Source organism: Hyperoodon ampullatus (assembly GCF_949752795.1).
Source record: "Hyperoodon ampullatus genome assembly, chromosome: 6".
Lineage (NCBI taxonomy): Eukaryota > Metazoa > Chordata > Mammalia > Artiodactyla > Ziphiidae > Hyperoodon > Hyperoodon ampullatus.
Genome location: NC_136919.1, coordinates 116,926,683 through 116,952,179, shown reverse-complemented (window position 1 = coordinate 116,952,179; position 25,497 = coordinate 116,926,683). Strand labels below are relative to the sequence as shown.

Sequence of the window (25,497 nt, the reverse complement as noted above, 5' to 3'; positions counted from 1 at the left end):
TAAATGTTCACACTACAATCTACAGATTCAGTGCAACCCATATCAAAATTTCAATGACATTTTTCACAGAAATAGAAAAAAAATAAGTTAGAGGAAACACACTACCTGATTTCAAAATATATTACAAAACTATGGTAATTAAAACAACATGGTACTGGCATAAAAATATACACATAAACTAATGGAATGGAATAGAGACCCCAGACATAAATCCAAGTATTTATAGTCAATTGATCTTTGACAAAAGTACCAAGAATACACAGAGGGGAAAGGATAGTCTCCTCAATAAGTGGTGTTGGTAAAACTGATTTTCCTCATGCAGAAGAATGAATCTTGTCCCTTATCTCACTCCATATAGAAAAATCAACTCAAAATAGATTAAAGACTTAAATGTAAGACCTGAAACCATAAAACTATTAGAAGAAAACAGAGGAAAAGTGTCTTGACATTGATCTAGGCAATGATTTTTTGGATATGACCCCAAAAGCACAGGCAACAAAAGCAAAAATAGACAAATGGGATTGTATCAAGCTAAGAAGTTTCTGCATGGCAAAGGAAACAATCAAGAGAGTGAAGTGATAACCTACAGAATGGGAGAAAATATTTGCAAACCATTCATGATAAGCAGGTAATATCCAAAATATGTAAGAAACTCAACTCAATAGCAAGAAAACAAATAACCTGATTTAAAAATGGGTAAAGGATGTGAATAGTCATTTCTCAAAAGAAGACATACAAATGGCCAACAGATATATGGAAGGGTGCTCAATATCATTAATCATGAGGGAATGCCAATCAAAACCACAATAAGATATCACCTGTTAGAATGGGCTATAATCAAAAAGAAAAAAGATAAGTGTTGGCAAAGATGTAGAGAAAAGGGAACCCTTGTGCACTATGGGTTGAAATGTAAATTGATACAGCTACTATGAAAAACAGTATGGAGATTCCTCAAAAAATTAAAAATAGAACTACTGTATGACCCAGTAATCTCACTTGGTATCTAACCAAAGGAAATAAGGGCAAGATCATGAAGAGATAACTACACTCCCATGTTCATCGCAGCATGATTCACAGTAGTCAAGTTACAGAAACAAACCCAAGTCCATTAACAGATGAGTGGATAAAGATGTGGTATATATACACCATGGAATATTATTCTTTCATGAGAAAGAAGGAAATTCTGCCTTTTTTGACTGCATGGATGAACCCGGAGAACATTATGCTAAGTAAAACAAGCCAGACAGAGAGAGATAAATACAGTGTGATCTCACTTATATGTGAAATCTACAAAAAAAAATCCAACTCATAGAAGCAGAGGATAAAAGAGTGGTCCAGGGGCTGGGCAAGGATGGGGCGGGAGAGGGTGAGGAGATGCTGGTTAAAGGATACAAAGCTGCAATTATGTAGGATGAATAAGTCTAGAGATCGAATGTATAGACATGATTACTATACTTAATAATACTGTGTTAAACACTGGAAATTTGCTAAGAGAGTGATTTCAAGTACAGTTATCACACACAAAACTGTATAGAAGTCTTTGACAAATTTTTAGATGTATTCCTAAGTATTTTATGTTTTAGGTGCTACTATAAATGAGATTACCTTTATATTTTACAAATGTTTCCCACTAGCATATAAGAATACAGTTGATTTTTACATATTAACCATGTATTCTATGAGTTCGCTAAATGCATTTCCTAGTTTCTGTATTTTGTAGACTCAGCCTTTGAGATTTTCTATATACATAATCTTATCATCTGCAAATAAGGATAGTTTTCCTTCACCTTTTCCACTTCTATGCCTTTTAGTTCCTAATGTCCTGAGCAGATATCAGGGGAAAACAATTCAGTATTTCACCATTAGCTGTAGGTTTTTCATAGGTGTCATTTATCAATTACCATTCCTAGTTTACTGAGAGTTTTTATCATGATTATTTACTTTCATCAGATGATTTTTCTGTATCTATTGAAATGATCATTTAGTTTTTCTCTTTCATTCTGTTAATATGGTGAATTTTATTATTTGATTTTTTGAAGGTTAAACCAGGCTTGTATTACTGGAATAATCTATAATTGGATATAATAGGTCATAACATGAAAGGTCATATCCTTTTCATATATTGTTGGAAATTTGTCCAATTCATCTAAGTTGTCAAATTCGTTGACACAGGGTGGCTCTTAATATTCTCTTATTATCCATTTAATGTCTATATAATATGTAGTGGTAGCATCATTCTTATTCATGGTATTGGTGACTCCTATTTTCTCTCTCTCTCTCTCTCTTTTTTTTTTTTTTTTTTTTTTGGCAGAGAAGGAGGGGAATCAGTCTAGCTAGAGATTTGTCCACTTTACTGATCTTTTCAAAGAATCTGATTTTGACTTGTTAATTTTCTCTACCATATGTCAGTTTTCTATTCCATTGATTTCTCCTTTTTATTATTTTTTCCTTTTACTTATTTTTAATTTACTATTCTGGTTTTATTTTTCCTTAGTTTCTAACGGTGTAAGCTTTGGTCACCGATTTTAGATCTTTCTTCTTTTCTAATGTAATCATTTAAAGCTCTAAGTTTCCCTCTAAGCTTTAGCTGTGTTTTTGTTTGCCTTAGCTGCATCCCATTCATTTTGGTGTGTTTTATTTTCATTAGCTGTTGGTTCAAAATATTTTCTAATATCCCCCCTGATTTCATCTTTAATTCATGAATTATTTAGAAATATGTTGCATAATTATAAGATAGTGTGGGTTTTCTTACATATGTTATCATTATTAATTTCTTATGTGGTCAGACTTTGTCTGATTTCAGTACTTTTAAATGAAATGAGACTTGTTTCATGAAGCAGCTTATGATCTATCTTGGTGAGTGCACTATGTGAACTGAAAAAGAATATGTACCCCACGCTCCTTGAAAGTAATGTTTTATATAAATGACAGTAGATCGAGGCAGTTGGTAACGTTCAGAACTGCACACATTAAATAAACAAATGCAACATAGGTAAGTAACTCTTAGGATTTTTTAGCTAATTAAATTTAACATCCATTACTGAAAATTGGCACCATGTACCACATTGTTGAGAATCAAATATGAATAAGGTAAAGTACTTGCTCAAAAAGACCTCCCTAGGCAGGGAAGCAAAGGAGAAAGTAGTGTAATAAATTGTCATATACAAGAAATTAATAAAGGACATAAGATGAAAATCAAAGCGCTCAGAGGAGCACAAGAGAGTATTTAATTTTGACATGGGGTTGGTGGTGGGTGAGAAGTGTTTTGGAAAAGTTTCTTAAAGAAGTAACGCTCCATTTGGGTTTTGAAGAATGGTAACCTACATAATTCCTAAAATATACTCTTCTTGTAAGGTTTAGAATATTTTACAGCTTTGTGCCTTTTTTGCAGACATATACCTTTCTAGCTCTATTTTTCATTAGACTCCAGATAATCAAAGAAGTTGGCTTTCCCTACCCATGCACTAAATGATATGTCAAGAAAAATGAACTATGAAAATGTCCTTGGAACAAAAGTAAATGAGAATAAGCAGGAGGTAGGTGAGAACTGTTAGTGTTGATGACTTGTATAAGCAAAGGGATAAGTGTATTTGGATCTGCTGAATATATTAGGAGTCCTTTTTAGAACACGTTCTTTCTCCATGGGTTAGTAAAGCTATGCTTTTCTTAGTAAGAGATGTTCAAAGCTTTGTCCATCCACTCAGCTAAAAGAGCAGATAATTTAGATCATCACTAGGAATTATTGAAAGCTAACTTACTTGTCAATGCAGATAACAATTTGTGTCTGACTTTGAATCAGACAGCCAGCTTGACAGCCTGAGGATAACTTTTAACCCTCCAGCTTCATTTCAGTACTTTGGACATAGTGAGTGTTTAATGATTATTTACTGAAATAATTACTACATCTTGACCACTTTTCCCTTGACATTTTTCCTTTTTTTTTCTCTGTATCCTTAATAAACACTTGAATACAGCAGTTCTCAGACTTTTTGGTCTCAGGCCTCCTTTACAATTTTAAAAATTATTGAGACCCTCAAAGAGCTTTTGTTTATGTGGATTACATCTGTTGATGTTACCATATTAGAAGTTAATCAGGTAATAAGTGAACCGTTTTGATAGTTATAGGCTTTCATTCTTTTTTAATTTTTAAAATTTTTATTATCAAATTATCAAATACAAGTACAAAAGTAGAGAGAACAGGGTAATGAGGCTGCCCTATCTATCACCCAATTTTAACAATTATAAATAGAGATGTAGACCATTTCTTTTATTCAAATTCCTTACTCCATGCAGATGCTTTCAAAGCAAATTCTGGACAGCACACTGATTCATCTGCAAATTTTTCACTATGTACCTCTATACAATACTCGTTTTTGAAAAGCATGACCATAATATCATTACCATTTCTAAGAGGAAAGTCAACAATAATTACTTATTATGAAATATCCAGTCAGTGTTTACATTTCTCCAATTTTTTTATAATACTATTATAATCTTTTTGTTTGAACTGAGATCCAAATAAGGTTCATATATTACGGTTGGTTTTATGTGTCTTAAGTCTTTTTCACCCTACAAGTTCCCCCTTCAACTCTTTTTTTTCCTTTTCCTTAAAAATTTTATTTTTATTTTATTTGAATGCACAGTTTTCCGTAGTCTAGATTCCGCTGACTTCATCCCTTTTCTTGTTCCTTTTCTCCTTGTATTTCCTGGAAATTGGTCATTAGAACCAAAAGCCTTTATCAGATGTTTGATTTCCTTTTAAAATTAATGCTTAGATGGTGTACTTCCATTAGGAGGTACATAATGTTTATTGGTTCTCTCTATCGATAATGAGGACCTCTGCCTTGATTCATCAATTTGCTTTATTTATTAGGATCACAAAATGGTTACATTCTATTCTATTCTCTGTCATTCTACCTTCATTTATGATTAGCTGGAAAACATCTAAAAGGAGCAACTTCCACTCATCAACTATTTGAGTAGTTGAGGTATAGATTTTACAAGAGAGGCAGGATAAATGCTTGATTCAAACTTATAGATTGAAACACATTATTAATCCTTACTGTGATGATTAACACTTTTTTAAAATCCTTATCAAGCCTCAAACTGTGCCAGCTTTGGCCAGTGGCAACTTCTTCAGGTTAGTTCCTGAGTCCTTTTGACATGATCCCATGGTTTCTCATGACTACCATATTCATGTCTGTTTTTGTCTGTTTCCTGCCCAGACCTGATTTCTCCAGGAATCCTTGGTTCTTTTTAGTGGGAAACAGTATTTGAGGTCACAGTCTAGTAGGAGACTTATTACACTGCATTGTTCATTGTTTCTAGGTCTTTTTAGTAGTCAAAGCTAAGAAATATGATTTTTTAGGATAAAATACACCATTTGTTTTCCAGGCAACAAATCATTAGTATGCAGTATACAAATAATAATAAGTTGTCTTTTCCATTATATCCCCTGTTTCTTTTCTTCTGCCATTGCATTGACTGTGCCTTCTAGAACATTGTTCATTAATTATAATTTTAGACACCTTTGTTCATAAAAAACATTTTTAATAATCAAGGAAAGAACAGGAAAAATATTTCTAATCTCAAATAAATTCCCCTTAAAGTGAGGGATAAATCCTTCTTTAGGTATTAGCAAGCTATGGCCCACGGGCCAAATACAAGCTGCTTCCTTTTATTGAAGGCCTGTGAATTAAGAATGATTTTTACATTTTTTAAATGATTGAAAAAAATCAAAAGAAGAATATATTTTATAACACATAAAAATTATTTGAAATTCAGATTGCAGTATTTTCTAAGTTGTCTGTCATTGCAGTTTTGATTTACTCTTCAACTGGAAAATTATCAATAAATATTTTGCTGAGTTTATATTTTAGTCATTCTACTATGAGTACAGCTTTATCAATTTTTTTCTAAGAGCATTTTAATATCTATATATATACACACATACATATATATTTGATACCATTTGGTACATAAAATTTAACAAATATAGTTCTATTGGGAAGTATGCCTTTTATCAACATAAAATAAGCATCTTTATCCCATGAAATGCCTTGCACTTTGAATTCTGTTTTGTTTGACACTAATATTGCTACCCCATGTTGGTTTGTGTGTGTGTGTGTGTGTGTGTGTAATTCCAAACTATATTTTTCTTTTAGCCATATAATAATATTTTGTTTTTTATTTTGGTTCTTTCACAAACAGTACATATTTAATTTTTTTAACTCTGAAAGGCTTTGTCTTTTTTATATAAAAGTTTTAAACAGTTTTTGATTTACAGCAAAATTGAGAGGAAAGTACAGAGATTCCCCATATACTCACCCCACACACACACAGCCTCCCTCATTATCAACATCCCCGACCAGTGTCCTACATTCATTACAATTGATGAACCTACATTGACATGTCATACTCACCCAAAGTCCATAGTTTACATTAGGGTTCACTCTTAGCGTTGTACATTCCATGGGTTTGAACAAATGTACAATGATATGTATCCACCATTCTAGTAACATACAAATGTTTCACTGCCCTAAAAATTCTCCATGCTCCACCTATTCATCCCTCCCTCCCTCCCCTCTAACCTCTGGCAACCATGGATCTTTATACTATGTGCATGGTTTTGTCTTTTCCAGAATATCATATATAGTTGGAATCATACAGTATTTACCTTTTCAGATTGGCTTCTTTCACTTAGTAATATGCATTTCAGGTTCCTCCATGTCGTTTCACAACTTGATAGCTCATTTCTTTTTTATCACTGAATAACATTCCATTGTCTGGGTGTATCAGTTTATTTATCCATTCACCTACTGAAGGACACCTTGGTTGCTTCCAAGATTTGGCAATTATGAATCAAGCTGCTCTAAACATCCATGTGCAGGTTTTTCTGTGGAGATGTTTTCAACTCCTTTGGGTAAATATCAAGAAGCATAAGTTACTGGATTGCATGGTAAGAGTATGTTTAGTTTTGTAAAAAAAAAAAAAAAACCACCAAACTATTTTCCAAAGTGGTGAACTATTTTCACATTCCCACCAGTAATGAATGAGAATTCCTGTTGCTCCACCTCCTCAGTAGCATTTGGTGTTGTCAGTGTTTTAGATTTCGGCCATTCTAATAGGTGTGTAGTCATTGTTTTTGTTTTATTATTGAAATATAGTTGATTTACAACATTGTGTTAGTTTCAAGTGTACAGCAAAGTGATTCAGTTTTAGATAGATATATATATAAATATAAAACAAGATATTGAATATAGTTATTCAAGATATTGAATATAGTTCCCTGTGCTGTGCAGTAAATTCTTACTGCTTATCTACTTTATGTAAAGTAGTTTGCATCTGTTAATTCCATATATTATATGTCTTCCTCTATCTGACTTACTTCACTTAGTATGATACTCTCTAGGTCCATCCATGTTGCTGCAAATGGCAATATTTCATTAGTTTTTTAATGGCTGAGTAATATTGCATTGTGTGTGTTTAATATATTATACCACATCTTCTTAAATAAATCATCTGTTGATGGGCACATGGGTTGTTTCCATGTCTTGGCCCTTGTAAATAGTGCTGCTATGAATATTGGGGTGCATGTATCTTTTCAAATTACAGTTTTCATCTTTTGGGGACTTATGCCCAAGAATGAGACTGCTGGATCATATTATAACTCTATTTTTAGTTTCTTAAGGAATCTCCATACTGTTCTCCATAGTGGCTCTACTAGTTTACTTTCCCACCAACAGTGCAAGAGGGTTCCCTTTTCTCCACATCCCCTCCAGCATTTATTATTTGTAGACTTTTTGATGTTGGCCATTCTGACTGGCGTGAGGTGATACCTCATTGTAGTTTTGATTTGCATTTCCCTAATAATTAGCGATGTTGAGCATCTTTTCATATGCCTGTTGGCTATCTGTATGTCTTCTTTGGAGAAATGTCTATTTAGGTTTTCTCATTTTTTGATTGGTTTGTTTGGCAAGTTCAGTATTAGGGGGTGCAGTGCAGAATCTGGAGTCAAACAGAGGTGGATTTGAACACAGCTTCACTCTTACTAGCTGATTGTTCTTTGGCAAGTTATTAAACTCCCCAAATCCCATTTTCCTCATCTGCAAAATGGGGATAACAATATAACCTTATAGGGTTGTGATGAGTTAATGAGGTGATTCATGAAAAGCACTTAACATAATACTGGACACTTGAAAGTGCTCAATAATTAACATTTATTTTTATTGTTATTATTATGAGAACCGCCATTGTCACTCCCATGGTCTCTGAAGAATTCTTGCAGGTTTTATGGGATCGTGAAACTTTAAAAATTTTGAAGACAAAACCAAGAAAACTATGCCTCATTCCTAAGAGCCTTTTCATCTAATATAGACAAAAATAAGAAACAAAGTGCCAGGTGGTAGAAAGGCCAGGTGCCCCTTCATGAGGAGGGGATTCAAGAGAGAAATGCAATGGAATGAGCGTGTGGCTCTAGCCCTAGTCTGGACACAGCACAACTTGGAAAAGCACCTACTATTTATGTAATTAGACTCAACCCAGTCCAAGAAAATTCTCAAATGGACAAAAGTATACCTTTCCTTTTTGTTGCCAAAATTAGGTTTTATCAGGCAGCAGGCTATTCAAGAAATGGGAACCCACGTCAGTGTGAATGTACTTTTCCCCCCAATACAGTGAATAAGAGTCAAAGTTCTCTTGAAGTACCTGGGAATTCTCAGAGCAGCTGCTTTGAGAAAATGACAGGTGAGGTACCTGGCTGATCATTGTTTAGGGAGATACTCAAGTAGAAATGTTGTCAGAGAGGGCTCACAGGAGACCAGAACCCTACTGTCAGAGCAAGAATCCCAGATGCATCTCGATAGGAAGATATACTCCTGGATAACCAGAAGGTCTGGTTTCTGACCTTGGAAAGTATCCCTGAAGGTTAAAAATAGACAAGATCAGCACTAATGAATGAGGGAGTTACCCTGAAACTAGATGCAGAACTGACGTATATGCAAGAAGAAATCACTCCAATGTACTGAGTGCTTACAGCCAGGCACTGTGCTTACCTGTAGGAGGAAACTGAGGCAGAGAGAAGGTAGGAAACCTGCCCTTAACAGTAGACCAGTAAGTGAGCATTCAGGATTTCCTTCCCAGGAACAAGGAGCAGCTCTAAAGAGTCTGTAGCAGGAATTGGTATTTTTATGCACCACAGTAGATGGTAACTATTTTCACTTTGCTCTCTTTCACTTTTTCCTACTCTCTATGTTCAAGAACTACAGATTTCAGTTCTCCTTTTAGGCCTGAACTCTAATTTTTTTTAATAAATGACAAATCATACCTTCTGACCTAGTCTAACCTGATTGTTTTCTAAGCCTACTTTATTAATAGAGTTTTGTCAAAGGTTTTTTGACAGAATATAATGTTCACAGTTTTTCACGGGGCCAATCATGTCTAACCTGAACAAACAAAATTATTAACTTGGAGGAATTTATTGTTGTTTTAATGATTTGCATTATACATTTCTCTGCTTTCTGAAAAATAGTACATAAGATGTGTAATTAATTTTCTTGGCCACTCGGATGATTGTTTTTGTTTTGAACTTTGAGCATTGTAACAGTGAACACTATTTTCATTAAAAAGCCCCCAAAGCAGAGACCTACTCTTAAGCGTAATCTGGAGGTTAAAAGCATAAGATTTGGTGTCAAACAGGACTGGGTTTGAATCTGAGCTCAGCTATTTCTTTAGTTGTGAATTAAACTCCTTAAGCCTCAGTTTCTTCATCTGTAAAATGGGGGTGAGAATATGTCCACATAGGGCTGTAGGGAGGAGTTAAATGGGGTAATGTTTGCAAAATATATTGCATGAGGTCTGGCATATGAGTGTTCAGTGAATGTGAGTATTTTTCATGAATATTTACTAAATGCCTATGCTGTGCCAGGCACAATTCCTATCTTGATGAAATTTATATAGGGAAAGACATTAAGCAAATCATATACACGTAATCATATAAGAACAATTGTGACAAGTGTTAGGAATGAAGAGTATAGGATGTTTTGGTTTAACAAAAGAATTCCTAGGTGGAATCTGGAGTGCGTAGGTGGGTAGAGAGAGATCAGAGATAGTTTTCCTGAAGAGCTGGAATTTAATCTTAGACCTAAAGGATGAGGAAGAGTAAGCACAAAGGGGATGGAGATGGAGAGAACATTGCATGTAAAGGGAACAGCAGGTGTGAAGGTCCTGGGGCAGAGAATTGAGAGACGGTGAGGATGATTGGAGAAGTCATGGAAGGTATACAAGGCAGATTAGGAGAGAGAGACAAGACCAGATTGTATGGCCTGATGAGCCGTGTTAGCGATTGTGGATTTCATCTAAGAGCACTGGAAAGCGCTTGAGACATATAGGCAGAGATGTCATGGAATTGGAGTTAGTTGCATTTCATAAAGATCATCCTAGAGGAAAAGGAGGACGACGCCTGCATGCAGGAGACCAATGAGAAGACTCTCTTGCAGATGATTGATGGTGGTGGCTTGGATTAGGCCATGACAGTGAGATAGAGGGATGTGCAAAGACCTGGGCAACGTTAGGAGGTATAGTCTACTGGAAATATCAAGAAGGTATCAGGATTGACTGCCATGTTTTTGTCTCAAACAAATGAGTGAATGTTAAATATCATTTATAGAGATGGGGAATACTGGAAGGCAAACAGATTAGGGTGTCATTTTGGACAGATTAACATTGAGGTTCCTGTGAGACATCTAAGTGGAGATGCATGTATGGGTCATGAGCTCAAAAAATAAGCAAGGGCTCAAGCTATATACTTAATATCTAAATGCTAGCTACAGATAATAATCTTGATGGCATCCATATTTCTTACAGCAGATTCTCTGAGCACTCCCAAATAATCAGAGATATTTCTACTCTTGCAATTGAAAAATTCAGTGTATTAATTAATAGAAAGTTTTGTGAACCGGGAGTCTGAAGACAAGCATTCTTAATCTAGCCCTTCTGCTCACCAGCTGTGTAACCCTGAGCACGTGCCTCAGCCTTTCTGCATGTTCACATCCTTATCTATTTGTAGCCCAGATGTCCGCTTGGCTCTGGGTGCCTCAAGAGTTTATAGGAAGTGGTTATAAATAATTTCAACAACAATTTAGATCAACATATGTATGCTGGATCCCAAATAGACTATGAAGAAAATTTACAAATTATTGAAATACATGCAGACTAGTCCCATTCCCAGAAAAAGTTATATCAGCTGAGTAAATTGTCAGATCCAATAACATGTCCATATTCTCATATGTATGTGCCTCTTAAAATCCTTCCAGGGCTTCCCTGGTGGCGCAGTAGTTGAGAGTCCGCCTGCCGATGCAGGGGACACGGGTTCGTGCCCCGGTCCGGGAGGATCCCACATGCCGCGGAGCGGCTGGGTCCGTGAGCCATGGACGCTGAGCCTGCACATCCAGAGCCTGTGCTCCACAACAGGAGAGGCCACAACAGTGAGAGGCCCGCGTACCACAAAAAAAAAAAAAAAAGAAAAAAAAAGGAAGCAAGACATTCACAACCACCAATGTTTTGTCCCCCAGTACTGTTAGCTTTCCTAGGGAGTTCTAAAACTTCAGGGTTAGAAGGCTCCCTTAAGAGTATTTTAATAGGATGCTTTATGATGCTTGGGTCCCCAGTATGATGCTTCAGTGAGTGGTTATCCAGCCTATCTTAGGATACTTTCACTGATGCTAAGACTTATTTTCAGGGCAGCCCAAATCTGATTTCCTACAGCTTTTAGCCATTGGTCAGAAATCTAAGACAGATTAATGTACTAGTGTCCTATTTGGTCTCTCTGCTGCTCATAGCTTCCCTCTTTAGTTATTCTTAGATATGTAAGCTTTCTGAAAAAATCCAAAATACTAGGAAAATGGAAACCTGCCAGAGCCCCAGGTTCTAGCATGTTCCTAAGCCAGCCACTTGCTAAAACTGATATCCATCTCGAGACGTAAAGTGGAGCTAACTTCGAACTCACCAGAATCAAATTGGAATAAGAGACAATGAGTATCATTATTTTCATGTTGACAAACTGTAGCTTTCTTCTCTTCCCATGGAAATTTTTCTGTGAATGAGAGAGACAAATTGACAACTAATCCAGGTAAAAGTTCTGCTGCTTCCACACTTGCCTGGGGACTGAACCCAGCTGGGCTGGAGTTGCTGAGGGAAACTACTTTTCCTAACAGTGCATCCAAAAAATATTGTTTGTGATTATCTAGTGAGCTCTGAATTAATCACCTGACGAGCAGATATTGGGTGGGCATGTCAGAGGGGAACCACCACAGTGGGGAACAACCTTTCCTTAGAAACATGACTGTTTTGGGTAACAGAAAATCACACCGTGCACCAGGGATTCGTTCTTTTCAGGAAGCCTCGAAGGCATTTGTCTGTGTCTTTGCTTTTTCTTCACCATTTTCCATGTTTATCCTCCAGGCATCTTTATTCCCAACTCAGACCTTCCAGATGTTGCAAAACTCTCTGAACCATTGTCATCACTACCACTGGAACGCCCAGAAATTCATAAGTGGTTTCTATTCCTTGACCTTGAGAAGACTTTTTAGTGGGCATGATTCTGTCTGGAAGCCAAATATTTGTTCCTTAGGATTAAGGACTCCTTAATGGTACATCAACCACTGTAACCCTAAACCATATCCTAGCGAACAAAAATGCTCTATCACTCACTTGAGGTAACAGTTACACACCGTTATTCCTGTTGGTTATAATTTTCTACTTGTCTATAATACTAACTAGAGTCTTTGAATGGCGCTGGGATCACCATAGTCTACTAACTAGTTATCTAGCAAAGTGGATTTTCACTCTCCCAGACCCATGAACCTAATAAGTCCTAGTACAGAATTTGTGCTGGATCTTGAATGCAGTGAGGAGTCACTGAAATGATTTAATCAAGGAAGATAAAATCAGCTTTGTTTTCTCAGACGCTCTCTGGCTACAATGTGAAAGTAGGTTGGAAAGCAGTGAGATGAGAATCAGGAAGCTTAGTTAGTAAGCTGATGCGGAATCCTAGCTAGAAATGATGGTGGCCTGAACTAGGATGGATGGTGACAAGAAGAATGAAGGCTCTGTGGTCTGCACTGGGTGGCTGGATGGAGTGGAAGAGTTGGGAGAGTGAAGGGTTGAGGATGACAGTGGGTTTCTGGCTAGGACAACCAAGGGGAAGGGGTGCCATCTACTGAGGATGGACCAGAGAAGAAAGAGTAGGTTTTGTGAGAGACAGTGAACTCAGTTTGGTTATGTTAAGGATGAAATGGTTTGGGAACATCAGGAAAAATGTCTGGTAATAGTTGTGTACACAGAACTGGAGCTTAGGAGCCAAATAGGGTCTCAGGATAGAGATCGGAGAATTCATCAAGGCAAAAAAAGAAATCGAAACCATGGAAATGGATGAGCTTCCCTGACCTCTATCTTTCCCCTTAGAGTGTCAGACAGTTCTCAGTTGAGACTGCAAAAGGCTTGGTTAAGTTCGAAAAGAATGAGAATGTCTCCTGCAAGCAAAACTGAGATGTCTCGGCATTGCATTTATTATGAAAGATGGAGGCATAGTCATTTCTTTTTTTCAAAGGTGTCTATAATCAAAACAGGGCAATACTCTATTGCTTTTTAAAATTAAAAAGTAAATTTTCCCAACCCTTTTCTGCATTTTAAAATTAGTTTGCCCAGCTATATTTAGAAGTCAGATTACAGCTTCCCCCAAAGCACCTTTTATTTGGAAAAATAAGCTAGTAAAATGCCTATGCGTGTATGTTATGTCAGTTTGAATACCATCTGCTTTTTTTTTAACATCTTTATTGGAGTATAATTGCTTTACAATGGTGTGTTAGTTTCTGCTTTATAACAAAGTGAATCAGCTGTACATATACATATATCCCCATATCTCTTCCCTCTTGCGTCTCCCTCCCTCCCACCCTCCCTATCCCACCCCTCTGGGTGGTCACAAACCACCGAGCTGATCTCTCTGTGCTATTGATGGAGGTCAGGCATTCTGCTGGGCTGGTCCAGCTTGAGTCTAGGGCTGGGGAGAAGTAGCAGGGGCCAAAGGCAACCCCTATCCCTGGCGTAACCCAGGCAGGGGAAGGGGATGTGCAGGAGCTCCCGGTGGAGATCAAAGTGTTTTTCGTATTCTACCTTGAACTGAACTAGATGACATTCCTGGAGGAGGCCTACAGCATCAGGGGACATGCCCCTGGGTGACCCAGTGGCCAGTGAGAGGACCTGGGATGTCATTTCCAAGTAGGGACTTGTCCAGAGAACTCAGATTCCATATCTTTACCATCAGTCCAGAGTCAACAGTCCCTGCTGGCTCCCCTGTTCACCTCTTACCTCTCACCTCTCACCTCTTACATGGCCAACTCCCCCATGTCCCTGGTGACCAGACTCTGGAACAGAGCCTGCAGTAGCCTTTAAGCTGAACATGAAGGCACATCATCGTGAGGAACTCCCATGCTTCCTCCCTGGGTGACCGATTTTGGTTGTTTCTGTCACTGCTTTGGATTTGTGGTGTTTGGCCTTGGATTCACAGCCCACAAATATGAGAGACTGTTGATGACTATCGCATCTTAATGACAGGCTCTGACCTTTCCTACAGGGCCCTATAAAATGTCTTTATAAGTACTGGAAGGAATCATTTTATGAAGTGCCTACAACTTAGCTGTATAAAATTAATTTGTAGAATGGTTTTATTTTTGTGTAAATATGAGTGTCTTGAAGATCGGGAAGATAAAGTGTTGGAATGGGAGTTAAGACAGGCTCTCTTTCTCCATTTAAGAGTGTATTTCCAGCTTTAAGTGGCTGAAGCAGGAGTTTTATACAAAATGTCATTTTCTCCCATCAACAAATGTCATCCATTGATTTGATACACATTTATTGAGAATTTTGTTCGTCACTGAAGGAAATTTAAATGAAGGATAGGAGTAGTATGTGTCTTTAGAGAGACATTAAAAATAAGGATTGTGTTATTTGTTCAACAGTATTTGTTGTGAGCCTACTATACGTTATAAACTGTTGTTGGCATTGCGGACATAGCAGTGAAATGAAAAGACAAAAACCTCTGCCTTGGGCTTCCTTGGTGGCGCAGTGGTTGAGAGTCCGCCTGCCGATGCAGGGGACATGCGTTCGTGCCCCGGTCCAGGAAGATCCCACATGCCGCGGAGTGGCTGGGCCCATGAGCCATGGCTGCTGAGCCTGCACGTCCGGAGCCTGTGCTCCACAATGGGAGAGGCCACGACAGTGAGAGGCCCGCGAACCGCAAAAAAAAAAAAAAAAAAAAAAAAAAAATTAACACCTCTGCCTTCAAGGAGTTCATATTCAAGGAAAGGGACAAAGAAGAAATAAGCATAGAAGATGGTGATGAGTGCTATATAGAGAAAAGGAATTAAAGTTGAATGCTTAGGGGAGGTGAGAAAACAAGTTACACTATCAAGAAGGAAAGGTTCATGGATGAGCTGGATTTTAAGCACAATTTTGAAGACAGAGATTTTGAATGAATCCAAGTTTGACTAGGGGAGAGGGACAGGTCACTGAGAGAGGAGCAGGAGAATGAAGGTGACAACCATGAGAGCAGAGGCCATAGTCACCTTGGTGGATTAACAGAGTTACAGTGAAAAGTCAACCATGGCAAGAAGATAGCCTTGCTGTTGGAAATTCACAATTCAGTTCAACAGGCATTTATTGGAAATACTTATAAAATGTAAACTCCAAGGGCAGGAACCTTGTGCATTTTCCTGATCGTTCTATCTCCAATGTCTACAACAGCGCCTGTCTCGTAGAAGGCACTAAGCAAACTACTTGTTAAGTGAATGAATTACGGGAGAGAATGTCATGTTAAGGCTGGTGAAACCAAATGATGAAGGGCCTTGAATGACAAGGTGATGAGCTTGAACTTGATCTTATCAGCAACAAAAAGATCATGTACAACACATATCTTGGCCGATCTCACTATTATGAGGTTCCCTTATCCCCTTGAAAAACCTCCCCTTCCTTTGGTTGTTTCTGGGAATTTTCCCTCATGGCTTCCACTGCTTTCTGTCCCGTCCCCTTGGATGTGACCAGATGACGTCTGCCATAGCACTTTAGGCCCTAGATGTGCGTGTGTGAAGCCCCCACGTTGCCAAGGAGCACGGGTGCCCTGGAGCCACCAGCAGCCTGGACCACAGAAGAGCAAATGCCATTCCCACTCAGTGTGACTCACTGTCATTGGGCCTCAGAGTGTCACACATGCCTCTACACAGGTGTGTCTCATGACAAGAGCCCTGGGATTTTTCCTCCCAGGCCTTCTTTCCCTCCAGAAGACACAGATCTCCAGGATGGATATCAGGATGTTTTCCCTAAAACCTAACCTAGGACCTCGAGTTCCCCCCTTTCAATCTGCTCTCTTCCCTTCTGGCCATCTCCCCACAGATTTCTTTAATCATCCCTCCTGGCACAGACTTGGGTATCATTTTTGACAGTTTTGGTTTTCCAAAAGAAAACCACTGGAGTGCTTATTAGACACTCTGGAGAATGAGACTGTCAAAGAAAACAAGTAAACAAGACGACTTACAGGGTATGAAATGGGTGAATGGATCGAAAGATAACAAACTTCTAGTTATAAAACAAATAAGTCCTGGGAATATAACGTACAGCATGGTAACTATAGTTAATAATGCAGTAGCATATTTGCAATTTGCTAAGAGGGTAGATCTTAAACATCCTCATCACAAGAAAAAGGAAAAAGAAAAATTTTTTGAAAGAAAAAAAAAGAAATCTTACACTCCATGAAAGAAATAAACCACGCTCACAGGTGTACGCTTGAGGATGCCTCTTCTTTACACTGGGTGGTAGGAGAAAGCTTTTGTAGAGATGATAAGAAGATGCTTCTAATGTGAGACTCATGAAACAATGGTGACCTTAATGAAAAAAGGCAAAGTTTGGAAAATAAGTTGGTTTATGAAAGGAGATTGCTTTTGAGGAAACAACCTACAAAAGAACACGTGACTTAATTACTATTGTTTTCCTGAATCAAAATATATTTTGTTAAGTAAAGGAGAAAAAAATCTTGCAATCTGTTGAAATCGTTTGAATTATGTATTCATTTCAAAAGGAAACAGGCAACACAAAGAAGTCTTCTACGGAAATGTACATGGTGAGTCGAATGTACATGGTGAGTCGAGTGCACCTGGGTCAGAGTCATTCTCTCCCGAGTCATCGTGGGTTCGGGGGCCTCACATGCACGTTATGGGAGACACAGTCCTCTTTGCTAAAAGGAGAAATACTGTTTGGGGCTTCGGTAACTGGAGGGAGGAACTCTTTGAAGAGCTTTACTTCAAGCAGCTTTGACTCCTCTAGGATAAAATCCCTGATTCTGCAGAATTACACTTGACCAGCCAGAAAGATCCCATGAAGAATGTCTCCCACTTGCAGAAGTATGAGGTATGAGAAAATGTCTCCCCAACTGACCTTTTTACCCACCATGGTTGGAAGAAGCAGTGGTTTTTGACAACAGTAACCATAGGCTGATATGCCTCTGTCCCCAGAAAAAGAGAAAAGGGGCAGTGCTCCCATCCTCCACTGGGTCCCCACAGTGCTCCAGATTTGTTCTGTTCAACGCTATATACCCAGCAAACAATGTGCCTCTCTTCCCCTGCTCACCCTCCCACACCATCCTTCCTCACCTTGATTACTATTCAAGTTTCCCTCCAGAAAGTTCAAAAAAGACCCAACATATTAACTCTCTCCAGGGAGCAATCCGATGACTGCCCTCAGAGGCACAAGATGAGAGCTGTGCTATTTCAAGTCCCAGTTAACTAGGAGAAGAAAAGATCAGGTCCTTCTAAAGAGGTGTAAACTGGCATCCTCTTACCATGTTGGTAAGCTGGATGCTCTTATCAGGACATATGGGCTAAGTGACGTGCACCAGCCAGAGGTTCAGCTTTTGCTCAGTAGCCGGGAGGCAGGCTCAGCCATCTTTTGCATCTCCAAGACCACTGTGTGCAGCTGACAAAAGCTGAATTCCTGTTCTCAGGAAAACCTCTGTTCATACACAGACTGTATTTCATTTCATGGGAAGTCTATCCATGAATCTTGGGTTGAGAGCCTAGGGTTCTAGTCTGCGGTTAATCCGGTCAGCATTCTTAGAGATTTCTGACCACCATTCCAGGTAGCTAACCTAAATATTCTTGTCTGGCTGAGAATTGCCCAAGTGTGGCCCCTGGATAAACCTCAGGAGGGCTCAGGCAAGTGACTGTGACACAGGGAAATCAGCAGCCAAACATGGAGGCATCTGGTAGACTCCAGGATGACAATAAACTTGGGTCTGTCTGTGCTCCTACTCTGATTCCAACAGCTTTTCTCTGGGATTACATCCATGGGACAGAACTTTTTTCCTGGCCAGAAGATGCCAACTGATCTGGCCTGAATATTGCTTGGCACTGGAGCTCCTTGGCCTGGGGAACTGGCCACCTATTTGTGTACCAGCTTGTGTCTCTCCCCTGTTCATTAGAGGTATACCGGCCACATTGGACTGGTACCAGACATATGGAGAGACTACTGGTTGGACAAAGAGAAATGATGAAGGGTTATTGTCTCCTATGGTCACATAGCATTAGCTTCTGCTTTGGAGTCCATATATTTTTTTAATTGGAGTCATTTAAACTCCAGTCTTCAGAATGTGATACCCTTCAGATAAGCCCTTCCAAGATCCTCACCCACTGGTTTTTTTTTCCAGTGTTTGAACAGTACCACTTTTTTAAATGATGTAGGTATTGATGATACTACTCTCCTCCCCCTTCTTTCTCATCATTGCTGCAGAACCTGTTGTCATCTTGTGACCACAGCTGGACATATTGCCATTAACACTTCCCAGCCACTCTGGGGTTGCCACGTGGTGCACAAGATCAGGAGCAGACATGGGGGAAGCAGAGCAGAGCCTGGGTCTCATTCTGACTGGACCACGGATGAGCAGATGATTTTGTGGAAACCGCTTTCCCTTCCCATCCATACTATCTTCATCTGCATAGGGCAGGTTGACAGTACCTGCTAGGTTTCTGCCGCTCTTCACACCCTAGCATTCTGTGACTCCAGCTAATTAGGGTTTGTCGAAACCCAATGTCTCTCAAGGTTGTCATTAAGATGTCAAGTTTTCAGGTAGGTGAAACGAAGCTTAGAAGTTGGGAGGTTAGAACCCAGAAGACTGACTCATGGTTTTCTGCTTCCATACGGAGTCCCCTGATTCTGCAAGAGCTGAGCTGAAGAGGAACCTTCTATTACCAGTGCTGGGTTGGAATTTGAGAACTCCATTTTTATCCTCACTGTGTTTTAGAGTGAACTGGAACACTGGTGGAAAAAATTCACTTAGGAGACCAACATTGGCCAGAAAATGGTTTTCTGTGTATTGGGGGCATTGAGAGCAAATTTTGCTGTAACTCTGTAGCTAAAATGTGACTCTAGTGGCACAGCCTTCACTAAGATCGTTCCCAGCGTCCAGCATCATAAGCCTACAGATAAGCCCCAGATCAGAAACAAAAAGTCAGATGCTTCCAAGGGAGGGGACATCAAGTGATGAGACTTAAGTGGCATCCTTCGAACACATCAGTTTCAATTTCTCATTGGAATCTAGGGACCTTGACAATGGAAGCCAAGATTTTGACTCTCCAAGGGTGAAGATGTTGATGGTGTTCATGGATAAATTCATGCTCTGCCCATCTCAGTCTGGCCAAGTTTTAGTCGATCAGGGAGTTTAGAGGGTCCTGAAAAGAAGAGTCAGAAATTCTGCAGCAGGATCAAATTGTGGAGGAAAACTCAGTGAAGGGAAGAGTCCCCAGGGCCTTGGGGATTTTCCAAAGCGCAAGAATTTTTTTTTTACAACTTTATTGGAGTATAATTGCTTCACAATGGTGTATTAGTTTCTGCTTTATAACAAAGTGAATCAGTTATACATATACATCTGTTCCCATATCCCTTCCCTCTTGCATCTCCCTCCCTCCCATCCTCCCTATCCCACCCCTCCAGTCAGTCACAAAGCACCGAGCTGATCTCCCTGTGCTATGCGGCTACTTCCCACTAGCTATCTACCTTAGGAGTGGTAGTGTATATATGTCCATGCCTCTCTCTCACTTTGTCACAGCTTACCCTACCCCCTCCCCATATCCTCAAGTCCATTCTCAAGTAGGACTGTGTCTTTATTCCTGTTTTACCCCTAGGTTCTTCATGACATTTTTTTTCCTTAAATTCCATATATATGTGTTAGCATACGGTATTTGTCTTTCTTTTTCTGACTTACTTCACTCTGTATGACAGACTCTAGGTCTATCCACCTCATTACAAATAGCTCAATTTCGTTTCTTTTTATGGCTGCATAATATTCCATTGAGAAATGCAAATCAAAACTACAATGAGATATCATCTCACACCACTCAGAATGGCCATCATCAAAAAATCTAGAAACAATAAATGCTGGAGAGAGTGTGGAGAAAAGGGAACACTCTTGCCCTGCTGGTGGGAATGTGAATTGGTACAGCCACTATGGAGAACAGTATGGAGGTTCCTTAAAAAACTACAAATAGAACTACCATATGACCCAGCAATCCCACTACTGGGCATATACCCTGAGAAAACCATAATTCAAAAAGAGTCATGTACCAAAATGTTCATTGCAGCTCTATTTACAATAGCCCAGAGATGGAAACAACCTAAGTGTCCATCATCCGATGAATGGACAAAGCTCAAGAATTAAATGAGGCAAATTCATATGCAAAGGATGACCGGGCCTGCAGGGCGAGGGGTTCCCGGGAATTAAGCCGGAAGCTATTTGCTCCTCTTGAAGCTGTCCAGAGTCTGGACAGAAGTTGTTGAAGAGCACAACATACCTACGGTGACAAGAAAAATAGGAGACCTTATGCTTCTGTGGATAATTCAAAAGTCTGGCTCTTCCTATGAAGCATGGTGAGAAAAACTAGAGCGTTAGACACCAGGTGATGCAGCATGGAAAAATAAAATAGTGTAATAACAGCCCAGAGAACAGCAGAGGTTTGAGCAGAAGCTGGGTCGAAGAAAAAAGAAAGAGACAACAGAAGGAAGGCAGGGGCAGGAAGAGAAATAAGAGCTATGACCCAGGCACAGCAGAAACCAGGCCACACTGTGAAGCAGAGTCATGGGGAGGATCGTTCATTCATTTGGTAGGTCATTCAAGGAATCGGCTATTCATTCAGCAAAAATTAGAAGGATGCCTTTGAGATACCAGCAGTGTGCTGGGTTCTGGAGCTCCATGAGCAAGCAAAACTGACATGGTACCGGCTCAGAGGGAGTTCACAACCTAGTGACTGGGTCTGAGGTGCCCATCCCTAAGCCAGGCAGGTTCAACCCTGGTGCTCCACACCATGATGGGTGAAGAAGAGAGAAGCATGGTCCAGCTGCCTTCCTAGTCTAAAAAACACCATCGTCATCAGGAAGAGAGGGATCTGAGAAGAAAGTGAGGTTGGGAATAGAAATGGTGAGGAGCTCAGAGGAGATGGTGCCTGAGTGGAAAGATTTGGGCAGGGAAGTGGATACCAAGATGAGCACACCCCGATCGGGACCAGGAAGCAACAACTCTTTTCCAAGCCTGATCCCAGCTCAATCTTCTCTTCCTAGGAGAGGAAAAATGAAGGGAAGGAAGATATCTAAAGATGTGAATAATATAAATAAGGATGAAAACAGCCTTGTGCTGTCTTTTCTTAACTTTTGGAAAGCCTCTGAAGGAAGCACAGCTATGAGTCTCTCTCTTAACCCCAGCTGGGAGCTGCCAAGAGAGAATCACCCCCAAGGGAGCATGAACACAGCGGGCAGGAGAAGTAGGTCCCATGATCCGCCCCTCAGATTGGGAGTGGGCAGATCATGCTAGGTTTAAACACATCTAGGTGCTGTCACACACCTGATGGGATAAACCAAGTGGTTTCATTTATGGGAAAGCCTCTGGCCAGAAGACTCTCCCATTCACTATCTGAAAAGCCAAAAATCTAGAGATTTGCTTGGATTAGCAACACAGTATTCCTGCAGGGTTAGAGCTGGACTATCTGACTTTCAAATCTTAGTGTAAATTCATTTTAACCATCTCCTTTCTCACCCTATACCTCAGCTGCAGTGAGGAAATGGGTGTTTTGAGCAGGGCACATGAGGGAAAGGACCAGTACTTACCTCTGAAGCTGTGGACACAACAGGAAGGCCAGAGTGACTTGGCGCTGGGTCGGCCAGACCTGGCATTAAGGGGGCCTTGAAGGAGAGAAGAGGAATGGGAGGAAAAGGACTAAAAGGAAATGTTGAGATGTCTGAATGCAGAACGGGGCTCTGTGAGCACAAAGAGTGTCCCTGAAGGAATTGTGGGAAATTCTAAGGACACCAAATCACCTCACTAGCATTCACATTCAGAATTCATGTGGTTTTTTTTTTCTTTTAATTTAAGCTCTTCAAATAAGGGAAATACAGTTCCCTCTCTAGCTGATTTACAGAATAGTGAAATTCCAAGACAAGGTAACTTGGGGCATGCCCTTCTCACATATTCTCATTAAGCCTGAGCCAAGGCCTGCCTTGTGAAGTAGGTTCCCGTAATCTTGTCACCGTTACTATCAGGAAGAAATATTGGACAACATATAGGCATCATCATTAAGATGAATTTTTTCTGGAACTGACTACATTCACACAAAACCACCATTCATGTGGGTATTGGCTGCTTTCTTCACCTCTCTGTTTAAGTTTGAAGAATCATCTTTCCAATTTAACACCCCCAACTGTACACCTCATCATTCTCTACACACCATCCTCATTCCCTAGAGATGTATTATTCTAATATATTTTGAGACTCGATAAAGGAACATAGGCCCCAAAGTCAGACTTCCCAATTTCAAATCCCAGCTCTACCAGTAACCATCTGCTGAGTGACTTTAGTTGAATTATTCAATCTCATTAAACCAGTTTCTTCATTTGTAAAATGGGGATGTTGATACGAATCATATAACTTCCTTAAAGTTTTTATTGGAGTCTAGTTGATTTACAATGTTGTTAGTTTCTGCTGTACAGCAAAGTGCATCAGTTATACATATACATATATCCACTCTTGTTTTTAGATTCTTTTCCCATATAGGTCATTACAGAGTATTGAGTAGAGTTCCCTGTGCTATACAGTAGGAATCATGTAACTCTTGATGTTACTAATGATGATTAAATTGTATGTAAAGTATTTAGCCTGTTCCAAACCAGACATTCCATATGAGTAACTTATAATTATAGGAAAATGTTAAAAGCTTTGGAGCTAAAGAATAATGCTTTCTCACTTAGCATCATCATCTGCGTGTGTGGTTGTGTGTGTGTGTGTGTGTTTTAATTTCTTTGAGACACACTGAATTTATCAGGGAGTGTGTTTCAGAGATAAAAAAAAATGCTCTCATTAATCACTGTACCATTTTGCCTTCTCTGGCTCTGCAATATTTAACTTTATTCTTTGTTTATATTTATGAGATTCTCTGCAAAATTTCAGGGCATTGCTTGGCAGAGTAGACTTTTAAGCCTACCCATCAATTTGTCATGACTCTGATGGGTCTCTAGAGCAGAGACAAAAAGAAAGACATAAAATCAAGAACTTTATTCGGCTGAGGCAAAAGAAAAAAGTTGTGCAGAGAATAAAGAACACTGGGCTTGGAGTTCTATATCTCTTTATCCATCACTATGTTAGTACTGTAGCTATTAAGTTTGTGACAGCCACTTTAATCATCATTTTTTTATTTTGGAAATTGAATAATTGAATAAAATAACCTCTAAGACAGTTCCTGCTTTAGGGTTCCATGCTTTTGCCATTCTGCTTCCAAGAGCTATGAGATAGTGACCACATAAGATGTAAAGACGCCTGAAACTTGATCCCTGCCGTGTAAATTAGCGGATTTCACCTAAATCACCTAAAATAGGTGAAGAGGACAGGAAAGAGCATTTTAGACATCTGGACCCAACTTAAGAGAACAAAAAACATGAGCAATGATCTGGAGAAAAGTTTGTAGTGAGTCTGCTTAGAGTGGAAGTATTAATGTTAGAAATCTAGAGTAGGTTTAGCACTGTGGAGGACACTGCATGTCAACCTATTGACAAGCATTTGGTTGCTACTGGAGTATTTTGAGCAGACAAGTATACTGTAATGTCAAAAGGCATCATCAAAGGAAAATAATCAAAAATAATTGGCCAAAGTTGGCCAAGTCAATATTTTATAAATTTGGGGTTCTCATTAAAATATACAACTCCAATATTCAGGAGAGAAAGCATTCATAATTATTTAGGCCGTGCCTGTATAATACTGCATCAAAGAACAAAGGGAACATTCAGGTAACCCTATTTTATTATGACTTTTTGAATGGATTTCAACTTATTTTTAAATTCAGGAGAAACAATTTGCATATGTAGACTCAGCCTAAATTTCATGTTTTCATTTTTTAAAACTTTATAGCAGACACCAAGTAATGTTTTATCACTAAGATCCAGCACAGCCCTAACCCTTTGGGTCTTTTCCCTTAAATAATATTGCACATGTGGACCAAGTGAGAATGGGCTTTGAGGATATTACCAAAGGGTTACATTCCTAGGGGACAATCAGTCAAATGTGAAAACTCAAATGCATTGGGAATCATTTGAAACTTTTTAAAGATATAATAAGGTGTTTGTTGGTTGGTTTGCTTTACTTTCTAACCAATTGGCCCGTTGGCTTGCAAATAACATGTATGAATCTGTGTGCTTTCTTCCAGGGTCTTTCTTTCCTGATTTCAGGCCCTCAGAAACAGTTTTTAAAATAGCATTTTGGCTCGGATACCTAAACAGCTGCATCAACCCCATTATATACCCATGCTCCAGTCAAGAGTTTAAAAAGGCCTTTCAGAATGTCTTGAGAATCCAGTGTCTGCACCGAAAGCAGTCTTCCAAATATGCTCTGGGCTATACTCTGCACCCACCCAGCCATGCCCTGGAGGGGCAGCACAAGGACCTGGTGCGCATTCCAGTGGGATCCGGAGAGACCTTCTATAAGATCTCCAAGACGGATGGGGTCTGTGAATGGAAATTTTTCTCTTCCCTGCCCCGTGGATCTGCCAGGATTACAGTGCCCAAAGACCAATCAGCCTGCACCACTGCCCGGGTGAGAAGTAAAAGCTTTTTGCAGGTCTGCTGCTGCATGGGGCCCTCGACACCCAGCCATGGAGAGAATCATCAAATTCCAACCATTAAGATCCATACCATCTCCCTCAGTGAAAATGGGGAGGATGTCTAGAGGACAGGAAAGGTCAGAAGGACAGGGGCATGATCTTAGGCACCCACTCCACTTCCTACTGGGAAGGCCAGTTCACATTTTGTGGATGATGAGACAGGACCATTAAACCAGGGACCATCTGGGAATGGGCTGGGGAGGAGACCCGACTCTTGGGCAGTGGGTAGGGCTTCGGGAAGAGGGAGGATGTCACACAACCATCCCAT

General features: G+C 39.5%; 1 protein-coding gene across 1 annotated transcript in view; it reads left to right on the top strand.

Annotated features, from left to right (window-relative positions):
* Positions 1–25,294, top strand: part of ADRA1A (adrenoceptor alpha 1A) — a gene marked incomplete at both ends in the record, with an annotated part of 88,335 nt that extends 63,041 nt beyond the window's left edge. Inside the window, one exon of the mRNA XM_079706012.1 lies at positions 24,777–25,294. Coding sequence (XP_079562138.1) covers positions 24,777–25,294 — 518 coding nt within the window. The remainder of the gene's footprint in view (positions 1–24,776) is intronic.
* Positions 25,295–25,497: the final 203 nt, after the last annotated feature.